The 25,921-nt window shown below is 43.0% G+C and overlaps 1 protein-coding gene across 5 annotated transcripts in view; it reads right to left on the reverse strand.

Moving 5' to 3' along the window:
• Window positions 1-2,158: 2,158 nt before the first annotated feature.
• Window positions 2,159-25,921, reverse strand: part of FARP2 (FERM, ARH/RhoGEF and pleckstrin domain protein 2) — an 83,259-nt gene continuing 59,496 nt past the window's right edge. For 4 of the 5 annotated variants that reach the window (XM_075507768.1, XM_075507764.1, XM_075507765.1 and 1 more), the window contains exons 14-27: window positions 25,567-25,745; window positions 18,591-18,680; window positions 17,204-17,337; window positions 16,113-16,194; window positions 14,825-15,062; window positions 13,637-13,767; window positions 12,743-12,811; window positions 12,258-12,347; window positions 11,463-11,545; window positions 9,388-9,506; window positions 8,528-8,691; window positions 6,116-6,223; window positions 5,144-5,295; window positions 2,159-3,908 (exon numbers count right to left, since the gene is read on the reverse strand). In XM_075507768.1, coding sequence (XP_075363883.1) covers window positions 3,818-3,908; window positions 5,144-5,295; window positions 6,116-6,223; window positions 8,528-8,691; window positions 9,388-9,506; window positions 11,463-11,545; window positions 12,258-12,347; window positions 12,743-12,811; window positions 13,637-13,767; window positions 14,825-15,062; window positions 16,113-16,194; window positions 17,204-17,337; window positions 18,591-18,680; window positions 25,567-25,745 — 1,730 coding nt within the window. In that variant the 3' untranslated portion in view covers window positions 2,159-3,817. Of the gene's footprint in view, window positions 3,909-5,143; window positions 5,296-6,115; window positions 6,224-6,269; window positions 7,193-8,527; window positions 8,692-9,387; window positions 9,507-11,462; window positions 11,546-12,257; window positions 12,348-12,742; window positions 12,812-13,636; window positions 13,768-14,824; window positions 15,063-16,112; window positions 16,195-17,203; window positions 17,338-18,590; window positions 18,681-25,566; window positions 25,746-25,921 lie in introns of those variants that run through there. The other variant, XM_075507769.1, reaches the window with a different exon arrangement.

Below are 25,921 nucleotides of genomic sequence, written 5' to 3' on the forward strand. Positions count from 1 at the left end.
TGGTAGGAACTACTGCAAAAACTTACTTGTGGTTTCTTAAGCAATGAAGCAGGACTCTGTTAACACTGAATGAAGGACAGCCAACCAGTCCTGCGGGAAGCAGGGAAAACTGGTGGTGTTTACTAGAAATTATGGCTTTTTGGAATGAAATGAGACATGGATATTAAGCCATGAGGTCCTAAGAGCATGGGTTCATCTATCCCTTAACGTACATCCTGCTAGCAAGAAACTAAAAATAAGGACCACTTGTATTCTGTTGTTTCCTAGTGCTCTAGTTAAGGAAACTGCTCATGATTGTAGCAAAGACAAAAAATACTCCTGCAGAATTCTAGTGAAGTAAAAATACTACACGATATTTCACAGAACTGATATGCCACTGAAATCGTCATCAATTTGAAAACTTGTCAAGGTGAGAGGTAAGCAGTTTTGCCAGGAATAGTGATGTTTCTGGCTTTTATAGCCTGTGCTCCTGCATTTTAAATGCACAGACATTTGGCTTGGTACTCTCCACCTGAGAAGGGACTTTTGCTGCCTGCTGGCCGAGAACGGTTTCTGGTCAGCTAGCAGCAGAGGCTTCTCTTTCAGGGATCACGCCTCAGCCACTGTAGAATAGCACACGCATCTTCAAGACAGGAAATACTGAGCTGCAGGTTAAGCATGTAAGCAACTCAAGGATCATCCATTCCTCAACTGCCCAAAAATCTTAAGGACTCTTGCTCACTGCATCTCTCCTGTAACGGAAGTTGTAACTACTATTCTGCTACACAGAGGTGACGGGAAGATAAATAGAGCATAGGTGTTCAAACAGTATGGATCAGCCATGTCAGTACCTACCAGTCACGTACTAACACCTTTAGGGTGTGTCCTTCCACTGTGTTCTTTGATCATTTTTCAAAGTGTCAGAAGTTGTTTCCTTGTGTTCCAGGCTAAAGCAGTGTTCCCTATGATATGAGACAGAAAAACAAGTTGTGGGGGCAGAGGTGGGGGAAGAGACTCCACTGGGGCCTGCAAGGGAGCATACAAAAGCCAAGCCTCCACGCTGCTTGCTGAGGGCAAAACTGGCTTGTATAGTTCCTTCTGTCTCCCATAACAGCCGGTACATGTCAGCCTGATCTTTAACACATGGTGCTAGGGAGACTGACAGCTGATTTACGGAGGTAATTTAGACAAAGTCTAGCTGATGTTAAGAGCATAAGCTATCTCCATCAGCTAGTTAAAAAAAAAATAAATTAAAACCCAGGCTATTTCACCCCATGCAGAAAACACTGCACCCTCTCTTGCACTGTGCTCGCAGAAACACGTTTCTCCTGCTCTTCTGTCCTTGTCTCTTCTGGCAATTGGCCAGGTCTAGCTTTCATAACACACATGCCAGAGCATGTGCACTGCCCTTCAACAAACACAGCTTGCTTTTGGGGACCCCAGGGCCTCTGCCCCACGCCTGAGACACAGATGCACAGTCCCCAGCCTGTGCTGCAGAGGGTACTTTGTCCCCCATGCAAGACTGTGCATTTATCCTTGCTGAATTTCAGGTGGTGTTTGTCAGTCCCTTCCTCCAGCGCTGCCCTGGAGCTGCTCCCCCAGCCAGGTGGCACTCACAGGCTCCATAAAGGTGCGCTCTGCCACCCCCTCCACATCATTCTGACTTGGTGCTGTGTCTCTGCTGTGGACGGAGCATTGCTGGGTGAGTTGAGAACCAGTCTTGGAAAACTACTGAGTAACCTGAACACTCTAAAAAAGTATTTCGAATCCTGGTGCTAGGAAGCCCTGCTACAGGAGTGCAACTAAAGGTTGGGGTTAAGTGCCAAGACCCCCCAGCTACTGATGGAGACCCTGCTCCTCCTCTCTGCAACTTACTTCTGCAGAGCTTCCCCACAGGAGGCCAGCAAAGGGCAGTAATTGCATGGGACAGTTCTCGTGAAAGAGGAAAGCACTCCTGCTAAGCGACTCTAGTATGTGACCACGACAAAGGGGCAGTCAGTTATCATCCAGGAAAACCACTGAATGCAAAGATCCATTAATCAACGGTGTGAAACCTCTTCTCTCAGGTCCAAGGAAAAGCAATGCTTCTGTGCAGATGCCGTCCATCTTCCCACGAGCGTGGCCATGGATGGGGATGGTGGGCTCAGGAATAAGAGGCTGAGATAGTTTTATACCAAGATGCTATTTACTTTCAACAGTCGTATTCGGCTGCATTATAACTTATCTAGTCCATCCACATGTATACACCTACAACAGTTAATTAAAAAAAAAAAAAAAACAAGCAAACACAACACTAATAAATTAAGTACATTTAACTTACATGGGACAATGGTCATTGTGACAGTGGTACTGAAGGCTGGATCTGCAGTCACTCATCTTCTCTATGATGCAAATGCCAAGCGAGCGGTCTGGAAAATCCCTCTGGAACCCCCTCCCCGCAGTCCTCATCCCGCACATGCCTTAGACGATAACCTGAAACAGCCTTGGAGAATGCACATGCTGGCCTCTGTACTTCCCGTTTTCACAGGTATCTCCACATTCCTCCATCCTCACAACAGGCAACACTTTCCTTTTTCTTTCACTGCACCACTTCATTGTTCATTCTTCTAGTACACAAATACTTTTCTATCTAATATAAAAGCAGAGTCCCTAGAGCCCAGCAAAGCCACGTCCAACAGCATTTTGTGGCGCTTAGCTTATTTCAGTCCTTCCATGGAGGCAACCAAAGGTGACAGCTTTACAAAAACAGAACAAACTGCAAACACTTCAGATTTAATACAGAGATTTAATAGAATCCACAGACGCTAATACTCCATCTGGAATCCAGTGACTTTTACACCTTCATGAGAAACGGAAGATGGATCCCACCCCAAATTTAAAGGTAAGAATAGTGATTTTCAGAAGTCTTTGCATGACACAAGCACAAGCAACAGTGGCTTTCAGAGAAGCTTGTTCTCCTATATTGCTTAAATGCCTTGAAAACATCACCCATATCAGGGTGGAGAGTGTGTTAGCCATCCCATGCCTTCAGTAATGCCTACTACAGGATAAAGAAATTGTGGAGCTGTGATATGAGAATAGCGATTGACCCTCTCAGCATGCACCATAGCAGAGTTCAGAGGAAAAACCATGCACCCTACCTGTACCAACCCACAATATACCGAAACCTCAACAGCTTAGCAGAGGTTCACTCCTCTCGCTTCCCCTGGAAAACTGCTGCCATGGCAGTTCCCAAAGAGCAGAGTTGTTCTAGGAGAGCTGCAGTTTCTGTTCAAAATTAACTGTGTTTAAGCTAATACATCTGTGGATCCCCTTAGTCCAAAACGACTGTGCCAGCAGATTGACATTAACAGCAGCAAGACAGTGGTGGTATAGTCAGCCATGCTGAGCATCAGGGGAAAGGAACTACTTCTGGGAGCTAGCAAGCCCTGGCACCAGCAGCTGTGAGCCAACTGCACCACTGACAGCTGCTATTTTTCTCCCACATATGCTGACCATCCAGTCAAAAATGTAAAAACAAGGTGGCGTTTGCACCCAGTGCAGGCAAGGGTGTTACTGTACAGGTACAACTGGAACAATAAAACCTTCCACAATGTGTGCACACTGGAGCTCTGTGGTTGTTAGGTTCTCTCTTTAAGTAGGTTCAACTGGAATAGACTTGACCCTCTTCCATACCATTGGGAATGGATGTGATCCCCATCTGCAACTCCCTCACTCCTGCTTTCCATACCAGGTGGAAATGAGCTTCCTGGTTCTTTGCTTTATCAACTCCAGAGACTCCTGTTTCCACCTGCCTTTTTTGTTGATGTTTACAGCAGAGATCCAGCTCTGCTCCGCTTCAGTCTGTGTGACTGTCTTTCTCATCCTTTGGAAGCAGCAGGCTTGACCTGGCTGGAGAGCTGGTGGCTCTCTTGATCACCTCCATCCACCTGGCAAGAAGGGACATGAGAAATGCTCAACTCCTCACTCACAGATACATAATCTTGTCCTTCGGTTATGAGCTGTACCCCTGTTCACCAAACCTCACAAAACCTCCATCTTCTACCTTTCTTTTACAATTCCTTTAGGAAACTAACTCTTCAAATGAATAGCTTGAGATGTGGTAAATACACTGCAAAACATGGTTGGCCTGTCCAAGTAACAGCTCTACAATGCTTTGAGCTCCACAGAGCTCTTATGAGAGCATATCGTTTTCTCCTGTAAGTGTACAGAAAGTGTTTACCAAGGAGAACAGGCTGACAAAAATCTTCCTTAGTCAATGGATTGCCTTTCTTACAATAAATTATGTAACAGACCTGCTCATATGGAAGAAAGCAAAGCAAGAGTGAAAAAAGCAAGACAAACATCCATTGTGAATTAGACATTTTTTCCTTGAAATCACTACATGAGACCAATGGATTAAAGAGCACAACTCTGCTGCCTCAGATAGCTGATATGTACATTGCTCACAAGTGTGTGATACTCTCCCAAGGAAAGGGGAAGTATGTGAGGAAGTATGTGACACCTTCTCAATAAAACCACACTCCAAAACAACCAATACTACCCTGCAAGGTAGAATGCAATGCAAGGGTTTTCAACAGCTAACGTAACAGCAAAGTTCTTATGTGATGCATTTTAAACATGATTCACTTTGGACCATGTGTGGACCATGTTTGGACCCTAACAGCACTGCTAAACGTAATTATAGAGAAAGCAGTAAACTGAAAAGCAGCACTGCACTTGTTGCTCTCAGCCTTGTGTTGTAAATCCTGCTTCCAGAGATTGAGAGGGAAAACAAACAAACAAACAAACAACAGTATTCTTACCAGAACTCTTATTAGCCTAGAAATCTGACTCCCAAGACCTAGTGGGGCTGGGCATCTCACAGCCCTTCCACCCATGCTGCTCCCCAGCTCCAAGGAAGCCTCAGACTCCTGAGACAAAGCAGAGCCTACAGCTCTAGGTGTAATCACCAACTCTCCCCCCACAAGGAGGACGGTTCTGGCAGAGGAGGGATCTCCAAACATCATCGGTAGGAAGAGGAAGGGGACTTTATTACTGAGAATGTGCTGTAAGGTCACTTGGACTACAAGGTAGTCAGGAGGAAAGAGAGGGTGCTGGATGATCAACCAGTGAGTTAACAGCATATTATATACCAAGACAGATAGAGAAAACAGAAAATTACCTCTCAAAGGTATATTTGCTCTCAGCCCTGAAGAAATACACATGGGACTTGAACTGCAGCTTGAAGACATAATCCTTCTGAATGCCGTCTGCCTCTACAGGCGAGCTGACTGCGTAGCCAAGCAGCGGGAGACTGGCCAAGGGATAGTCATCCTGGAACAGTCCAATAGCCTAGCCCTTAGTGCAAGGCATCCCCTGCCACACAGTTCATCCAACACGCACTCTTTTGTACTGTACAGGTAAGGTCTTTGTATTTTTGTTTAGGAGAGAACAGGAGGAGCAGCCGCCTTTATCTTTTGCAAGGCTTCTGACAGCTTATAATGAAACCTTCCCCCAACTCCTTTCACTGTTTTTATAGAGTTATTTGCTTCTATTCCCCTGCCCGTTGCTGCCTCCTGGGCTCCCCCCTTCCCCCTCCGCATCCTTTCTCTGGAACTCCAAGCACAGATCTGACCTGAAAGTTAAAATATCCCTCCCAAAAGAAACATGCCCTCAAGGCAAGAAGCCTGAATAAAATAAACACAGTTTATTGGGTTAATAAGATGAAAAGGCACAGGTTGCACCGCAGCACAGTTCGTTACCAAGCAGGCACTGAATGCACCACAGGCAGAAAAATCCCTGATGCCTGTTTAACTGTGCTGAAGCCCAGCAGGGAGAGCAGGGAGAGAAACGGACAGAGTCTGACCAAAGGCTGCTGATTCCCTCACCTCCATTAGTCACTGCATGAGGAGACATTTTCCCCCTCACCCACAGAAGGTTAGTACCATTAACAGAATTAGAAATACTGATTAAATTCTGCAAGAAGGATCCGTGGCCTTACAGAGACAGGCTTAATTACAAACTACCTCCTCTTCCTCTTGTTACTCTTCTTCAAATAAGCAGTGAGCTGCACCCAGAACAGAAAGCCAAGGACCTCCAGGTTCCCCCCGCCCCTGACACCCCAGACATGGTCCCCTCAGCTACATTTGCTCACCTGGTGTGTTTTGTAGAAGAATAAGCAAAAGTTGGTGAAGACGACCCACAGTTTCTGCCAGCCGTTGCTGTTCTTGAACTTTCTCAGCAAGTATCCAGAGAGCTGGTTCTAGCACAGAATGAAAAGAAAACTACCATGACAGGTCTTCAGAAAAAGACGACAGCTGCCACAGATAAAAAGCTTGAGACTGCCTGCCATAACCACTCCTGCACTTGCTCCTGTGTTGTAAAAGGCCTCCCAGATATTTCACATGGTGACTGAGTGATTTTGTATCTTCAGTTCACTACTTCACAACTACCTTCTTATGAAGAAATTAGTGATTTCTGTCCACTAACAGCAAGTTCCCCTTCATGTTTAAGCGCTCGCCATATCTCAGCACAGTGTCAGGCAGCACACAGGAGGGTGCTGCACTGACTCATCCCTCCAGCAACCGCTATTAGCCTACAGTCAGGGGAATGGTGACAGCCATGAGGGCATCCATCCCTTTAGCCACCCTTTTTTACATGCAGAAAAACCACGTAGAACACACTGCATGAGAAGGAAAATAAAGCAGAAGAGGAAACAAGAGTTGTGGACAAGCTACATGTGGCAGCTATGCGAAGCTAAGCCCAGCATCGCAAGCAGGGAAGTTGAACATTGCTGCCTTGGAGTCAGAGTCACCAAGCGCTTGTGCAGCGGGATAAGGAAACCTATGGCATGCAATGACAGCAAATGGATTTTGTAATTAGAGAAAAAGACAGGATATGCAGCAGAATTACAACACAGAGAACCATTTTGGGAAGCATAAACAGGAGGAAATCCTGTATCAACAAGGCAACAAGGCAACTCTGCTGCTGGCTGGATGGGACATCATCATGCCAGCACATGTGGGCTCACTGAGCAATTACAAAGCGAGCAGCAGTACATTTTCCTTGGCATCCCATGGCTCCTCCCCACCAGTGCAGAACTTGAGAGGCATTTTTACCTGGATCATGCACAGGTAATCAGACAGGGATAGGCTCTGGTTCCGGTACCAACAAACATGGGTGATTGTGTTGGGCCGTTGGGCCTGGCCCAGCAAATAGCGAGGAGGAAGCTCTGGAGAAACAGCAAGAGCACAGAAAACTGAGCAAAGAAAAGGGGAAGAGAAAGAGAAAAACAGAACATTAGGATAAGAGAAGCGATGCAGAAGAAAGGCATCTGTTAAAGGAAAATGGATTGTGAAAAAAAATGATGGTATTAGAACATGGAACAGATCAAAGCGAGAGGGAGCTGCAAGAACTCACACATTTAATTCCAGAATCTGTAGCAGGGAGGTCTCATTATCCGGGTACAGAACAGCGAGATGGTGCCTTTCACAAGGGTATCGGCAGGGAAAGGAAGGCTTGTCCTCTCCAATAGAAACCACTTTCTTTGCCAGCTAAAGTGCCCAACTTCTGGACCCTAAGCTAAGGTAACATCTATAGGACTTCCTTTACTGAGCTGATTGATTACGCTCTTTACATCATGAAAACCCAGTCAGTGCCCAACTTTAAACTCCTTCCATTAAACAAAAAGTGCCTTAACAGCAGGGCAGGGAAGGTAGGAAGGTAGGAATACACGGATGCAGCACCCTGCCCCATTGCTGTTTGTCTAGTTATTCTCTTCATGGTGTTTAGGGTCCTTCCCATTTCTGGAAGTCTTCCAAGCATGCCAGCCTCCAGGAAGGTGTCCCACCCAACTGACCTTGCCAAACTGCCACCTAAAGTGAAACCGAAGTGCCAGTGCAAGCAGTGCTCTGCATAGGGAGTGCTGAACAGACATCTGTCTTGAAATCTGCAGGATTTAGTATCAAAACGTGCCACCAGTGCTGCATCAATCCAAGCTGAGTGGTAAGACCCAAGGTAACAGCAGCTCAGCAGGCACATAATAAATCTCTGTTCAGCAAAACACAACAGTGCCACAAAATGGCACTTCCTAATTCTTGCTGCTCACCCCTGCCAGTGAGGGAAGGGCAGAGAAGTCATATTCCCACTGAGCTTAATGCACCCTTCTTAATTCTAGGTGCAGTACAGTAGCTAACCAGACCTCAGTACAGCTGGGTCAATCTCTAAAGGAAAATATCATGGATAGGTAACTTATCCTCCAGCAAGGTTGATGAAACCCAAAGCAACAAATTCAGCCCTAGGATACCCTAGGTTTCCTTTAAAATTTCCCTCCTTCAGTGCCTTTGCCAAAGCAAAGCCCTGCTACAAGGAGAACAGAGCGTGTGTATGCGGACACACAGACATGCGCAGAGAGAGGCAAGCATGCAATGGTCTTTTAATGGCCCACGCTCTCCCACGGATGCAGAGACGCTGCTAAGGCGAAATGGGAGATGGAGTGGAGGCTGAGCGGCAGCTGAGCGAGCCAGGATGGACAGAGTGAGATGTGAGAGCTGCGCCCTGCGGGTACCTCGACAGCCACACTGTGGTCAGTCATGGAGACGCTCGTGTTGCGGTACCAGCACACGTGCATGGTTGTGTTGGCACGGTGGTGGCTCTGCCTGTCCAAGGAGCTACGAGAAGAGTGTATGTCATCTTCGGACTCCTGTTCTAGAGAGACCTCATCAGAGGATCCTGGGGGAGGAAAATTTGGCAGCAGTTTAAGAAAAGTGTGCAATACAAAGAGCAAGAGAAGCAGGGATTCCTGAGAAAAACTGTTTTTTTTCTCTTGCAATGTTTCTGTTTTAAAATACGTCAACTTGAATTTGTTACACAGCTCCTAAAGGCCACTCGGAGCAGATCGTTGTGGCTTTCATTACTCAGCTCTGCTTGGGGAAGCTGACTCAGTACTGTGTAAAACAACAAATAAAAATCCCCACATTTCATCTTCAGTCGATTCTTAGCAAGGAATAGGAAGAAGTGCTCCAAGAAGGTATATTACATGTTTCAGCACATCCATAACACCACCAGAGACAGGCACAAGAATGCTGGGCTATAAAAGAACTTGCTGATCTCCAAAGACACCAAATTTCTGGACAAGAAAATACACTACATGGTTAAATTGAGAAAAATCTATGTAAGAGATTAATAAGGACCTTATAAAATTAACAGTTCTGCAACTGCAGCATCTCTGCTGCATTTAAAGCTAACAGGAACATCAGTCTAGGAAGACAAGCATATTTCTTTGACTGAAACAAAAAGCACGATAAAACTCTCCATTACCATATGAATTATAAAAATACTCCATTGATGTCATCAAATTTGCAATAAGAAAAATGAAAAGGACATGACGACCAATGCTTTTCAAGAAGACAAGGAAACATCACTTACTGTTGGAGCGATTGCATACTGAGTTTTCCAGAAGCATGTCAGATTTCTCAGCAGATTTCTTGGCCATTTCAATTGCCATGTTTAGGTCTTCCATCCACTTCCCCATCTCCAGGCGGGTACTGCAAGACAAATGGTGCGAATGGAGATGGCCCCAGCCTGGAGCTGTGACAGAGTGCTAGTTTGCTGAAGGAAGGTACAAGTCACTGCCCAATACAAGGAGCAGTCCCTTTCCATTAAATAAATAAAAATAACATAAAATTTCCTCCAAAGCGTGAGCTTTCCAGATAGGAAGCTGACCTCACACAGCCTTCAACCTCTATTTTCAAGCCTTGAAACAAGACTAAAATAACCATTAAAAACTTGGACTTTACAGCAAAGAGAATGAATAGACAGCCAGAGGGCCATGTAACATCCCCCTCTGGAGCTACTGGACTCAGAAGAATAATTATGTGGCCTAGGCGCTCACTGTTCTTCATACAGAGAGTGTCATAGCTGATGGGTTATTTCAAACATGAAATCATATTTTCACTCCAAAAAGCATTTTGGAGATGGGTGGTATGACCACACTGGAAATGACTTTTGAAGGATAAAAGGCAACCTGAAAGACAGCACACCTTTTAAAGGGGATACAGGATTTACCTTACATCTCAAGCAAGTAAAACACAGCGTGCAGGAAGATGAGGACTTCTTTCATCCCACATAGTTTCCATTACGGGTTACATGGCTCACGCCATGATTACAGGGTAAGAGCTCATACACGCGTATGAGCATGCGTAGGTCTTGCTCATGCGTGAGCATGCTGTAAGCTCATATATGCATATCTATATCCATCGCTATGCAACAGCATAAGGTTTTCCTTTAGACATGGCCACATGGCCGTGGCATTTCTTTTTTACCTCTGGCTACATTCCCTGTGTGTACAATTATTGTTTGAAGTGTCATATACAGTTACACACTCTTGTGTTTGCTTGGGAGAATCTGTGGGACTTTTTTTGGTAACCATCTCTTTTTTCTGAAAGTTTTTATTTAGACTGAAAATTCCATGCGTGGTCTAAGCCCAGCAGCTATTTTTTTTTGACAGGTAGGGAGAGGTAACATAAGAAAAACAACAAACTTTGAGCTATTTCTAAGTTAGGACAAGGTAAAAATTATATTTGTTTTTCCAAATTTAAGAACCTTTCAAGCACGTTTTCATTTGCAGCTGCTGAGAAACGGTTGATCTTAAAAATAGTTGACACTTTCAGGTCATTTTCAGGCTGGAATAAAAAAAGAAAAGTTTTGCTTGCTGAATACATCTGCATACCAAAAGTATTGGCTCTTGTGCCACTACGTACCTGATTTATAAACACTCAGTAACAGTTGTTTTTCAAGAACAGGATATCAAGCAGTAAAAAATCCTATAAATTTAAGGTTGAGTTTTAGTGCTCCCATCCTGCATTCTTAGCATACCCAACTCCAGCTGCCTTTTAGGGGACCTGCAGAGGGACAAAAGCTCCTAAAGCTGATCCTGAGAGAATGGGTGTAGTAGACATCCTAAGTATATTTCCTATATAAAGTAAAAAAAGATGCCAAACTTGCTGCACAGGGACAAGTTACGCAGAAAAGAGATCGGTTTTGTCTCCAAGCCAGACTTTAATTTTTCCTCTCCCTGCCCAGCTTCCTCCATGAAATCCATGCAGGAACTCTCCCCTCCTTACATCCATTTGCATGCTCTAGATTTTAATTCTTTTTGTGTCTCTAAAACATTTGTATGTTTAGATTTTGTTTTGTCTCCTGCTTTGTAGCAGTTGTTTAAAGGATGACACTGGTAACTCAGCTAACTAGAAAACAATACAATGGCAATGCTATTGCTGCTGCTGTGTGTTTAATAACACACTGTTCAGTGCGATATACTCCTCCTTCCCAAAGCACAACACTGATAAAGGAGTTGTGAAACATCCTGTCTTTGTTTTGAAGTCACGCTTTCCAGAGGATGCATGAAACACCCCCCTGGCTCTGTACCACACAATCAAACAGTAACTCTTTGGAGAAGGTATCTACCAAACCTACAGGCAATTGAGGAAAATGTATGTTACCTTGCTGCCACCACTATGGTTTTTTGTGCTGAATAGATGGTGAAGCAGTGTGGGACAGCCCATTCATTCTCACTCTCTTCCACCTGCAGAAAAAGAAGGTTTTTCTCATCACTACTCAGTGACTGATAAACACTAAAACTATCCTCCTTGACTGGCTAGGAATTTGAGTCACAATATGATTACAACCCGGTTGCAATAACTGCAAAACAGCTACTGTTTTACGAATACCATCTACTTCAAGTCTACTTTGGCTCTATACAATAATCTATATCATGCATTTCTACTGCCACATCTCTTGCAGCACAGCACCACATCCAACAGAGCAAGAAAAGGAGGGTTCTGAGCAGGATTCAGCTTATTACTTACCGGTGGGTCAAGCACTATCAGCTGCAAATCAAACATAGAAAGAACAGTCCCATTAGAATAGGGGGGTGGGGAGGCAGGAGGACTGATTATATGCCTATATATGCGCACAGGGGAAAAATGCCAGGACAAATCAGTGTTTCCAGATCAGCCTCTCACAGCAGCATGAAAATGAACAGTCAAAAGGGCATGCTCCAGCTGTTTTGCTAATGCGATGGAAGGAATAAGCTTATCACCAGCAGACAAGCTTTTGTTTGACACACAGTCTGGAGCATGTGAAGGTCCAGTCCATGGCCAGGAGCACTGCAGGCGGCTGTCACTGGCCTGGGAGCAGCTTGCAGCTTTGGTCCTCGTGCCCTGAAGGAATTGCCTCAACCTGCCTTAAGGCAAAATAATTTCCTTAACGCTGTGATGCAATTTGAAACCACTTACCAACATGCCATGCAGAGGAATATGTCCATGAATTTTGAACTGATTTGTCCCTGTAACCCCTTTGCTTGTGTACAGTAACATATCTGAGAACTGAAAAAGACAGGAAGAATACAATCAATATTCTGAAGACAGCAGGTAGGGCCAAGTATTTTTTGACATCTTTTTAAAAATCTGTTGTTTAAAGGCCACTGTAGATGCATGAAAAAACACCATTTCTCAGTCAGTTTGGCCTATTTTCCTTAAAACCACTCTTTTGTTTACTTACAAGACAGGCAATTAATTTTTATAATTCTGTTAAAACTATGTGCCATTAAGGAAACAAGCTGAACAGACAGTATTGTCACAGTCACGCTCTATCTAAAAATGCCTCAGAGTGAGTTTTCAGTTACGATTGCCGATTTTAGTCACAAGCACATGAAAACACACTTTCACGACAACTTTATCGCAAAGACTTTAGAATTATGAAACCCAGAAGGAACACCCACCAGAAAGAACATCCGCTGCTGTAAACCCTTCTTAGTAAGCTTGTACAAGCAACCTTCCCGGATAAACTCCTGCAGCAGAAAATAGAAAGTTAGGCAAAGCTTGATCTTTCCCAAACACAGAGAATTTTAATGGTTGTTGTTTTTCATCCCAGAGTATACAGATGTTGATTGGTGCCCAGCAATGATCACTAACAGATTTGTGAAACACCAGATGATGCCTTTCCTTCTGTTTTGTAACATGAATCAACTCCTTGCTGCAGCCAGCATTTAAATCAATGAAGCAAGAGAAGGAAAAGGAACAGAGTTCCTGTTGGACACCAGCAGTTCACCTATTACACTTACATCCCACTGCAGTGATTGCCATAGCATCCCAAAAGCATATGCAATGCTCCTGTACTTATGCTCAGTATATCTATCAAAAACAAAGAAACAAAAAACCAAGCAGGAACTAAACAAAATCCTAGAAACACAGAGTCACTGATACCAGTTTTGCTCAGTGACATGGCTCTCACCATCGCTACGTTCTCCATGCAGTCTCAGTCCACAGACAGAGATTGCATCAGACAGACATATGCAGACCTGGTAGTGGATTTCCTATCAAGTACGTGACATACCACTTCCCACGCAAAACACAGAGCACCGTATCCCAGTGTACCCAGTATCTGCTGTACTGGAAACGCCAAACTGTAGCCAGAGCCTAAGCAGAAGCATTTTTGATTTATTCCCTAGGACATGACCAAGAACCTCCATGGGACCTACTATGAAGACAATTTTACAAAGCCTTTACGGTCATTCCATAAAACAGAGAGGCAGTTATGGCAAATACATGGTTGAAAGGCACTTCCTTGGCCATAAAACCAATAAAGGCTCTAAAAACTAAGCAAAGGTACTTACCCTACCAGGTGCCGTGAGATTATCTATACCAATCAAGTCGTGCTGCAGCTCTGTCAGTTTCTGGAAATTCTCCAGGCGGATGAGACTGTGCTGCAGCTGAGACGTCATTTCTGTGACCTCCTTCAGTGCATCTGTAAGGAAAACAGCACCAAGGGGATCAGAACAGAGCAGACAAACCCAGTCCACCAATTTTATCCCTGGAAAACTGAATCTGAAACTTACAGCCAGATTTAGAATAGAACAGAATAGTTCAGTTGGAAGGGACCTACAACAATCATCTAGTCCAGCTGCCAATTTCTTAAAGCATATTTTATAGCTACCTAGGGGCAAAATGGAGACTAGCAAGCAACTTCATAGCACTTCCCATGCTTCTGGAGATTATTACATATCTCAGATTTTGCGCATATAAAAAGTATTTACCATGTAGCCAAAAGTAAATTAAAAAATTAAAGCCAACTATTTCAGCCAAAGATTACTTTATAAATGAATGGAACTCACTATGCCAGCTTTTGACACTACAAAGCAATTATTTTTTGTCACATTTTTACTTATAAATGACAAAGAGTTTCTAAAAAACCTACCTTTTTCCCCGCTAAAAAAGGGGACAAGAAAAGGACTACTTTTCCAGCTTTGGTTGAAACATTAAGATCCATCAAGATTACCATGAGAAAAACACTTTCTGGAATGCCAGAAAAAGCATTCATTCTATGCAAAGAGAACAGTCTGCATCTAAGTTATCTTTTGCATTTTCCAAACTAGCAGTTAAGGCAATTTTCTATCTATTGCAGAAAGCTTTGGAGCCCTGCACCACAGCACAGAAGGAGAGCAGTGAAACCTGGTACCGAAAACCTTAAAGAAAAATAAAGCTAATTTTAAAACATAAGCTAAACATTTTTTTTAATTAAGCTGCCTCCTGCCAGTTTTCTGCTGTTCTGCTTGGTATATTCTGTTTTTTTCCCCATGATATTTAAATTACAGTATTCACTAAGCAGTTGTGTTTTCAGCAATCTAAATCAAGTTCCTGTGTATTTCGCAGAACTGCATGTGAGAGTCAGAGAGGTCCTGAACAGACAAAAAGCGTTTACATCGAATTTGTAGATGTAATGCTTGTCTCCCCCAGGGTACAGGCAAAATTTTGTATGTATGTGGGAATCTGCCTAGCATGTATACAGCTGAGTGCTCACTCACTCTGGCAATCTGCAAAGTCCCGGTGCTCTGTGGTGTAGTGCTTGCAAAGTCTCCCCAGGATCAACTTGTAGTGCATCAGTCTCTGGATTGGTTTGAGCAGAAACGTGTTGAGGGGCAGGTAGCAAACCTTCTGCAGCTCAAACTCCTTATAAACCATTTCCAGCTTCTTTAGGCGTTTAGTTGCTTTCTCCAGTTCTGTCAGGACCTCATCATGCTTCTGCAGATAACTGGTAAACTCCTGTTGAATCGTACAAAAAATTACTTGGATCAAAGGAAAACAGTCTTTAATAGATTTCACAGTGAATAAGAAAAAACATCCACTCCCCTCTCTACTTTTGTCTCTAACCATAATTATATAATCCTAGACTACATATATTGTCATAAATATTGACAAAAATACCATTAACAACATTATATGTTTCAATAGCTTCATTTAAAAAAAAAGTATTAAAAATAAAAATATTTACTTGGTTGTCCTCTATTCACTATTTACTATGAATAGGCCACGCCTCTGTGTGCTGTTCTCTGTTAAGAGAACAGCTGGTAGCACCACCCGTTAATACTTTGCCATTCTAAGACAATTTTTGTAAATTACTGACTTTTTTCAAGTTAGGACAGGCAGAAAGTGTGCTGAGAGGGTTGTCTCATCTAGGTTTATCTATTGAAGAAACTGGCAGGCACCTCCCAGTCAGGGTTAAAATAGGTGTCTGTGCAGCACTATGCCTACGCCTGCTGGGAATGTCAAATGCAGAGAGTACTGATAGTCGGAATAGCAGTCACACACTTCTGCACTCCCATTCAAGCCACTGGTTTTAATGGAATATTTACTCCACTACTACAGTGCAAGTGTAACTGTTCCATGAAGGCACTCTACTCCAAAGAAAGGTGACTTCATTTCAGAAGAAACTACTTGGCAGTTAAAAAATATTTATATTTTGGAATTCAACAACCTTATGAAACAGTGTCTCCATAGGGGAGAGCTCAAGTTGTGCAAATAGAGGAGAGACTGTGAAGCTAATGAAATAATTTTTCTTTGTCTTCTGCTGAATAACCAATAAACAAACAACCATTTCTCAAGGTAAATGTAGGTGGTTAAATAAGCAACAGTGGTATAAAGCCTTGCTGTAAATATTTTATTATGTTTTCTTTTTAATTTGTTTATCAACGATAATTGTTTGCAAGTCACTTCAAGTTTAGTGGAAATAATAAACGTTGAACTCTCATCCTTGACAAAAGGAAACAATGACTCAACAATCCTGAGATTCCATTATTTTAATCCTTTATCTACCTTTAGAGTACGCATATTCCTGAGCATGACATCGCCGATGCGTTGATAATCTCCTTTCATGTGAGCATTAGTTTTTCCTTCCCTGAAACACCCATAAGGAGATGAAATAAGAAGGTGCAGTACATAGGAGATCAAGAAATTCCTATTTCCTCCCTCCATCTTCCCCTGTACTTCAAGACATAATCTTTAAGAAATGCCTTTAAGAAATGCCTCCCGGGTATCTATTTTAAGGACTGTTTTAGTAAAATTAAGGGAAGCAGTACTAACATAATCCCTCCTCTATCCATTTTTAGCCACTTGACATTTCCATTTCACTGTTTGGGTTGAAAATTTGGTATAGTAAATATGGAAGCTGCATAAAATAACAAATATAAAGCCATGCTTAGAAAACTGAGAAAGGAATAGAAATGAATTTGTGTGAAAGTCTGTTTCGGAGTTTAACCTCTTAGACTTCTGAATAAATGTCATAACATGATCCCACCTGAATTTATTTTTGTTTGTACGTCATTTACTTTAACCCCCTCCTTTTGAACGTTAATTAGATTCTCACATATTACATCTCCGGTCAGGAGAAAGTAATACAAAGGTTAAAAGACTAAAGACATGTTCTTTGAAATAAATCGTGCTGCCAGAACTGAACTTTAGTCTTAACTACCAAAAAGTGTTTCCTAGATTTCCACCTGGTGATTCATTAACTGGAAGGCGTTGAAAAACACACACATTATCTTTTTGAGCTTGTGTTCTTTCTCTTTTCTATGGCTAGAGAGACAACACTGGGTTATATTAACAGTTGGACTCAATGATCTTAACAGTCTTTTCCAACCTAAATGATTCTGTGATTACAAATGCCTTGGGCTGGTGTACAATTCATACAGCTACAGGATATTATGTACAAGGCAGTGCTTGAAAAACGGGCTTTGGAAAATGTATTTAGTAATTTTTTTAAAACTATAGTTTATTAAATTACTTTTTCCTTGATTCTATTTAAGCAGAAATACCAGTTCAAATACAGATTAAATATGGTTTTGATGGGAGGACATAGGAAAAGGTCCCCCTGCTCGTTGTCCATGCACTGCACTATTAATGCTTACCAGAGCGACAGCCTTTGCTCAATCTCCTTCAGAAAGCCTTGATGAAACTCATAAATTGGGTCTATGTTAGAGAAGAGTAATGTCATCAGGCCCTCTGGCATAGCATTCTCCTTGATGACTGCACTGCGAAACCACTGCCAGAAAAATCACAAACGATGATAAATTTTTCTATTTAAGAAATTAATCGCTACCATACAAATTTCTGCTCTTGCAGCAATGGGGGAGGAGAAAGCGTGTGCACAGGGAAAGAGCAAGAAGGAAGGAGAAATATTTAGGGAAGACGTAATCTGGGAAAGATGAAAAGATGTAATTTTTTTTCCTTGCCAAACATTACAAATATGAGGCTGGTTCTGGGCACAAGCATGTTTCTTAATAAAATGATGAGATGGTTGGTAATGGCTCTAAATTACAGTCAATTACCAAATGGCTGCCACAGCTGATGTTATACCACTGCTTGCACTTCAATGCTCTTTAACTGCTCTTTCATTAAATTTGGAGCCCTGTGCAAGTTATTCAGTAGCTGGACACATCTTGTTGCATGTCACATACTGCAATATTTATCACTTTCAGTTCCCTGCTTTCTGGCAGGGACGTGAATATTACAAAAATCCTCTGAGGTGCCAGATGTTCCCCCATCTTTTAGGAGAAGTGCTGGGAAGCCTGGAGCAGAAATTTGAGCGAGATGGTGCTCAATGAGCTCACAGAGAACACCTCAACTGAAGACATACAGCGTTAAGGGACTAAAAAGTCTCTTTGATTAAATTAAAACAATAGCTTATAGAAACACAACAGTCAGTGTTCAAACCTGGAGTAAATGAACAAAAAGCTCTTAAAGAAAAAGAGTTGGAAACTCAAGCTGTCCTCCAAACAAGGACTCACTTGTCTACTCTGGGTGAAAGGAGGGGAAAGAAAAAACAGCAATAAAAAAAGACAAAACTCCTCAAACTCCTATGGATCCTTAATACCCTTTGCAGTTTTCATCTGTTCTCATGATCTGAAGGCACAAAGAGAAAAGCTTCCCAAGGAATACTGCAGAGATGATGGCTAGATTATAAGCAGAGCTGACAGCAATGACTATCATTGAAGCTGAATGCAAAACATTTTTAGGCTGTTGCTGTTCACAATTTTCAGAGAGAAAGTTTGCCTAAGACATCAAAATGACATGTGATGCTATTGGAGCTAATGATAGAATTCCAGAGAAGATATCTGCTCTCCCACATGAGGACCTACAGAACAAGGAAGGTAACAGCTACATGGATCATGGATTATACTTGATCATAGGACTTCCTTCTTCTGTTGCCTGGAAGAAATTCCAAGTTTTTCCAAATTAACAATTACAAATCTGTTAAGAAAAGGAAAAGCATTAAAGAAAGTTAAAAACCCTTACCACTGTAATAACTTCCAGGTCCTTTAAATACGTCCGTTCTGTGGCAAGAATCTCCTTTGCTATGAAGTACGCCTTGTCAGTTGGATAGCGCTGAAAGAATACAAAGCAATCAACAGGTATTAAAATATAAATGCTCTATTTATTACTAAGCACAAGCCCAAACCCAAACCTTACATACATTTCCCCTTGCTGTGTGCAAATGGAGCAGCTGATTACTAACAGGGCACCTCTGTATTCAGTACCATATTCTCAAATACTGACTTTACTACAAAATACTACTTTTATTTCAAGATTATTAAAAAATAACGTCAGTTATATGAAATTCCATTTCGAAATGAAAGGATCACTTTACACAAATATGGAAACAGTTATTCCAGATTTCCTAGGTTTTAAACACTTCTCTAATCAAATGGAGTACAGCAGATTTGCAACACAGTCCTTTTGCAAAACTATTCTATTTCCACTCACAGCTTTTACCCAAATCCATTCAAGATCATATTAATTAGTTAAGAAAACACAAAAATCAAACTACATCAGTTGTTGGCTGCATGGTTGCTCCAGGGCTGCTATTTAAAGAAAAGAGAAGACAGAATGGACATGGAAGCACAAAGGAATGAAGTAGTGAAAAGAGATGTTCTGCAGTTGCAACAAACCACAGAGTTAGCCTGAAAACATACATTATTAAAAATCACATAAGTAATATTAAGGAACTAATCAAATTTCAAGCTAAGATGCTGCTTTGCCTCCTTAGCTTACTATGCCGTGCCACAGTTTTGTGCCAAATCCTCACCTGGTAAAAATAAATGACAGCAAACCCATTTGAGTTACATGAAAATTTGGCCTTCTCCATCTTTGTCTCTCTTGAGGGTAACACAGCTTTGAAAATTATTTCTCCCTTTTCATTGTACGTACCAAGTTAATAAAAAATTATCTTCTGAGAGAGGCTTTGAGATGGCCTCCAGTGCCACCAGCACAGCCACACAGTGCTTCTAAATCCTCCATCTCAATATTGCTCATGGAGATGATGTTTTCCTGGTTGCTCAGTATCTATTGAGTCCACCTTAGCCACACAGAATCCCTGGAGGTGTGTATCCCCAAATAATTAATTCTGAGAAACTGTCTAGCCTCTTTTCAGGTTATTTTATGCTAGTTACTGTAGTCCCACAGATCAGCTGCCTCCCTAGGGGTACCAGAGGATGCACTTCCTTCTATTCCCGCCATAGCCATCCTCTTAACTTTAATGTACCTGTTTCAGGTACACGGTGTCAGGGAAAGTCCTAACTAATCTTGGCTTCAGGTATTTTTTATTTTTTCTTGGGCTACTTACCTGACTGTAGCCTCATAAACCCTCAAAATGCTGTTGAACCTCAGTGGGCATCCTTCTCAAACAGCCTCTTCCCAAAGGATACGACACCATTTTTCTGACCTCCCTGGAGACCAAGGTGACACAGCTCTTTTATCTTACTTACCCGCTTCCTCCTGCAGCACTTACCCATTCTGAAACACCCTGTTTATAAACTGATGGAACAACACATGCTAGGCTAGACTTCAGCAGTCTCTTACATGATGCGAGAATTACTGCTAACAGATAAGTTCTTTGTGTAGCACAGCTTTGTGTATGCCTCCCCCTGGGCTCTGCACAGGATACTATGGCACACAGCCCATAAGGGATGAACTTCTATGGAAAAAATAGAGAGTTTCCCAAGGCAAAGCAAAGCTGGGTTATGGAATCAATGACAGGCTGCGACAAGAGGAGATCACAGGGAGCCTCATCTCTGTAGCCACGAGAGAGATGACCCTGCTGAGAGCTCTGCACAGCATCACTGCACGCATGCGCTTCTGCTGGCTTCATCCCTCTCCTCAGCATCGCCTCTCTGCCCTGGGGACTCCCCGGCAGCCTCCCAGCTCACCTGGACCTGCCACCATCTCATACCCATTTAAAACATTTGCTTAAAGAGTTACCCTCAAGCGATGTATATCATCTAGTATATTCTTGAGAACTCTGGAAGGGACCCTGCCTGTCCCCAGTTCACACCTTGTGCTTTGATCCTCGCTCAAGGGCTTTTTCCCCACTCTCAAAAATATTTTTCTGGATTGTTTCTTCCTTAAAAACTTACAGAGCATTGAGGCATATGAAAACACACTGTGCCCACAACCTTGCACTTTTCATAGCCTGCATGGATTACCATTTTCACCTTTGAGCACTTCTGCAGGTTTTCACTTGGTATCCTCCAGCTGACTGCGTGCTAGCTCGAGGAACACAAGATGCTTTTCATTCCCCAAGCATCTTCTCTTCCCTTCTCCCTCCCCATTGCATCATCACTTTCTGTTTACACTTTGAAGTTCCTGCTGCTTTCCAAATTGCTCCCTGCTGAAATTCAGTGCCCTTAATTTTCTTTTTTTTTTGTCTTACACCAGTCCTAACTGAATCCCCTGTGCTGCGTCCTGGCAGCAGCTGCTAGGCAGATCCTGTACCAGAAGCACCAAAAAGCGGTACGGCTGTCACAGTGAAACAGGAGCCCTGCCAAGCACCTTCATTACTGGTCAGGCTCTGCAAGAGGAAAGAAAATCAATTCATGCCTGAAAAAAATAAACACAAAAACTCTCTGAGGAGGCAGTCTGCTTTCAAAGTCCAAAGAAAACATTCCTACAACCATAGCAGGCATCAAGGCAAATATCCCCACTTGGAAAAACTAGTATTTCACTGTATTATGTATATGCAATACCACCTGGAAACGTTAAAACACTCACTAGATGCAGTAACACCAGCTCATGTCAAGTGAAGAGCTCCACTCTGAACTTATAAAGGCCAAAGATAAAGGACTATGAGACTAAGAAAGACTTTCCTGTCTGCCTTGTGCCTAGATCACAACGTCACAAGACTACCAAGTCTGGAAATAAACAAATAATAATTCCATGCACACAAAAATGCTTAACTTTTCACTTCAAGGACCAGACTTCAGCAGTGTTAAAAATAACTCCGGGTGGGGTGAACCCACCAAAAAAATCCACACCAAAAAAGCCCAGCTTCTATGCTCTTTTAAAGTGGGTTGCTACAACCAACCACCATTAGAAAAGGAACAGGGAGAAATCTACCACTAAGATGAAAGAAAACCACAGTGACTTAAAAAGAAGAAGTAACAAAAAAACCTCAGCTTCCTTAAGGTTTCAGTACAGCAACAGCAGCACCACAGCAGCATGGAGTGGAAAGCACACATTGCAAGAGTTGAAGAGTTTGCTGAAGAGTTTACATACAAATGCCCCGATTAACCAGGTGGGATTACAGCTGCATCAGTACTCTTAAAATCAGAGCTCTTAATAGTCATATTATAAGATTACATTTTTCTTGTACTGTAAAACTGCTGTGAAATTTAACTTGGTTAAATTTAACCAATTTAACATTGATTTCTGCCTGGATTTGTTTCACTTAAAACACTGTCTTCAAATGGAGAAGTCTCAGAAGCTGGTCAAGCTTAGGACCAATTACAATAAAGTTCCCTTCCAGGATTCTCACTTTTGTAAATTAGTTTCAGCCTAAGAGAGACCTCAAGCTGCTGAAATATCAGACTTTGCAAAATGAGGCAGAAAGGATTGGGCTGAAGCCCAATCATTTAGGACAGACAAGGCAGTCACTGCTTGTTATTTCCAGGCTATACTGTGCCTGCTATGAGGACAAATGAGAGGAAGTATTTAAAAAAAAAAACCTATTGAAAACTAATGATAAGAGTGATCTGTCAAACCTATAAACTCTACCTCAAAAAGTCTAAATGAAATAGGGAGGCTGAAAGTTGGGGGTAGGTGGGTGGAAACAACCCAACTCTGTGGGACCCATCTCAACTCCCAGTTATTGGTTAAAGCTTCCTGTCTCTTGCAAGCATGTATTCATACCACGTCCACACTATGGGTGGTTCTTAACAGCATCGCACAATCTGACTCAGTTATTTGGGGTCTCCAGGAGAAGAGTGCCTGGAGGATTGTCCTGCCAAGAGCTGCTTGTGTGTCTCATGCTGCAGCACTTTGCTCCACTGAGCTGCAAGGCAGATCTCAGAAAGGTCCCTTAGCGTTCAGGAGCAATCATGGGAGAAGTGACCTTTGGAAGCACTAAATCCAGAGTGGCACCTTTGCTCGTGGAGAGATTTCTGTATGTTCCCTGAGCAGCTGGGAGTCAGGACATATAGTGCAGAGATTTCCAGATCATCAACTGAGATGAAACAAGAGTGAGCAAGCTTGCACCTGGCTGGCACCACAAAGTACCCAAAGACATGGTGAAGACAGCAAACAGCATGGGCCTGTGACCTTCTTGCCTGAGGATCCTGACAGAGGTAAGACAGCCAGAACATTGGATGGGGCGAGCAGAAAAGCAGGAGTAAAGAACACACAAGGTGGCTTCTCCTTTGAAATTACACTCAAAGAAGTGTAACTTTGAGATTAAAACTATAGATTACCGTGTGGCCGCTGACTCCATAAGGAACTGAGTTTGGATGATGGAGCCTTCCTTGCCCTGTAATGGAAGGTCCTGGATCCTTCTAAAGTACCGAAGAGTCAACAAACCTGGCTGCTCGCTCTCTCTCTGCAAGTAGGCAAGGCAAGGCAATGGGAGCAAAGCAGCTTGCAGAAAAACGGTCACAGAAGTCTGCTGTTAGGTGGACTTCTCTATCTTACTGGGAGTAATGCAGTGTTCTGTGGAGTGCAGTTTCTCAGATACTATAAACCATGCCCCTACAAAGGCAAAGTCTGGTGATTTGTTATCCACATCTGAAAAGTAGTCAAAGAACGCATGTGTAAACGTATGTATACACACACACTCATTTATTTCTCCTGAGTGCATCTAAATGCTTGGAGTCATTGCTTAAGAAAGAGAAGCTGGCTGGACTAGGAAGACTGAAGAGGTCCCTTCCAACCTCAATGATTCTGCGGTTGCAGATTCTTGTTATTGCTAGTAACCACTGTGAAAGCCTGATAACATGGTGCAGTGTGGATAAAAAAGAAAATCTGAATCATGCACTGACATCTGGCATCTCCGTCATTTTGAAAAACTGTGGAGGCCACTGCTTACCAAAGCACACGACCAGATGTCAGTATGAAGCAGTACGTCAGCTTTGCCACATAGACAAGAGGAGGCTTGCTGCACAGAGTATGCAAGACTCTAGAGAAGCTCCTGGGAGACCTTGGTCAGAATATGTGGACTACCACCACTTATTTCACCTTTCAGAAAGGCTCTGCAGTGTTCGAGTGTGCAAGAGGATATGGATATAGATGACGCACTGGGGCAGAGAGGCCTTGCTCAGTGGTGCTGAAGCACAGAGCAAGGAGCTCAAGTTCGTGTCTCAAGGATTAAAGGTGGAATCGCCTCCAGAATAAAAGCATTTTTATAATTAGGATTACCTGAGAAAGCAAGGGTGAATCCTGAGCTCTGCATGGAGGGCGAGGAAAACCCCACATCATGTTGGGGAGTTCCCAGTTAAGGCAAACAGTGGAAAGAAAGGAAAGCAGCCTAGGCTAAGGATCAGTACCTAGACATAAGCACATCTTGAAGACCCAAAGTTGTTCCTGCTTTGAGACTTGGTGCACCCACAAAAAAGTCAGAGGCATTTTTACCCCTCTCTTTTCAGAAAGCAAGCTGCAAGCTTCTGCAAGGCCAGAGTATTGTCAACCTCTCACCAGACAGAAGAGTCAGCCATGGAGAGGGCAGCTTCAATGATACAGCCAGCTCTGCTGAACAAGCCTGTGACTGACTGGGTGTAAGAAGATTCACCATGATGCCTGCTGCTGAGAAAGCTGAAGTTGAGCTCAGGTCCTCCACAGCCCAAAAGAAGACATCTCAGGACCACTCTAAAGGCCCTGTTATGATTAGAAAAAATGGCTTGGAGGACCAACGTATGGTGAGATGGACCAACTGAGACTGTGGTGAGACTGCGTGGGAAGTAAGGAACCTAGGAAGAACATACTTTATATATTAACAAATGGTAGCTCTGTGCTATTCTCTATGCTGGTAAATGAAATTATTTTAGAACACATTTTTATTAATGACACACAGCCGTTTGCACAGACAGCACAGTCCAGTGAGCTGACACAGGTTAAACATGACAGCATTCAGCAAAGACAAGGCCAGGTTCAACGTCACCATGTGACACAGTTTTTCATTACTGAATGAGCCAAAGGCAACCGATTTCCAGAATCGGCAGCCGCCTCCCCCACCAGCCTTTCAGAGTATCACCCTGGCGAGAATCACCTTGAACAATTCACCTGTTTTGGAGTGTCCTTGGAACAGCCTCAGCACAAAGACAAGGGGTTTTTTACATTCTAATATAATAATTACAGTCCAAAAGGCACCAAGTGCACTGCTACTGTTTTATATCAAATACATATCAACTGTTTCCCCCAAACAGCTCATCTCAGGAAGCCATGTCTCTTAGAATATCTCAAGTTGGAAGGGACCCATAAGGATCATCGAGTCCAGCTCCCTGCTCCTCACAAAACTGCCTAACACTGAACCATACGACTAAGAGCATCGTCCAGATGCTCCTTGAACTCTGACAGGCTTGGTGCCATGACCGCTTCCCTGGGGAGCCTGTTTCCAAGGACCGACCACCCTCTTGGTAAAGAACCTTTTCCTAATGTCCAATCTGAACTCGCTTCCATTCTGGGGTATATAAAAGGCAGATTTCGAGCACAGCTCCCTGCCACACTGGGGCCCCTGGCAGCGCTTACTGCTAAAAGAGTGGGAGGTGGTCCCAGCAGCTGAGGCTGAGAAGACCCCTATGTCAAGAGGGCAGCGGAGGACTCCAGCCACAACAGGAGATAAACAGACCTGACCAAAGCTTCAGCACTGGAGTTTTTAACACTAACCACCAAACACATCTGGTTCTACCACAAAACATAATGTAATCAGTGTTCAGCGACCAGCAAGCACAGCTCCTGACCTGAAACATCAATTTTCTTGTGACGTAAATTCCCAGTAGCATCATTATCTTACCTTACGTTTCATTTCATCATCCTCTTCTATCCTGGCACCACCAGCATCACTAAGGACAGGACTCAGAAGAGGAGATGAACCCTGGCCGGCTGTGTTCAAGTTCACCTGAAATGCTGGGTTGAAGCCCAGGGGACTCTTCAGCATGAGGGAAGAGAGCTGAGGATGGTCCACTAGGACGCCTGGGTGGGAAGAGAACGAGAAGATGGAGTGGAAAAGGGGAGAAAATGGTTTCGAAGATAGTGCATCTAAATCTAAGACGATTACCCACTGTTACTGTAAACCATAACTGCAATCTCACATTATTAAAAAAAGGCAAAAGAAAAAAAAGAAAAAAGGCATATACATCCAAAGACTT

The sequence above is a fragment of the Mycteria americana genome, chromosome 7 (assembly GCF_035582795.1).
Source record: "Mycteria americana isolate JAX WOST 10 ecotype Jacksonville Zoo and Gardens chromosome 7, USCA_MyAme_1.0, whole genome shotgun sequence".
NCBI classification, from domain to species: Eukaryota; Metazoa; Chordata; class Aves; order Ciconiiformes; family Ciconiidae; genus Mycteria; species Mycteria americana.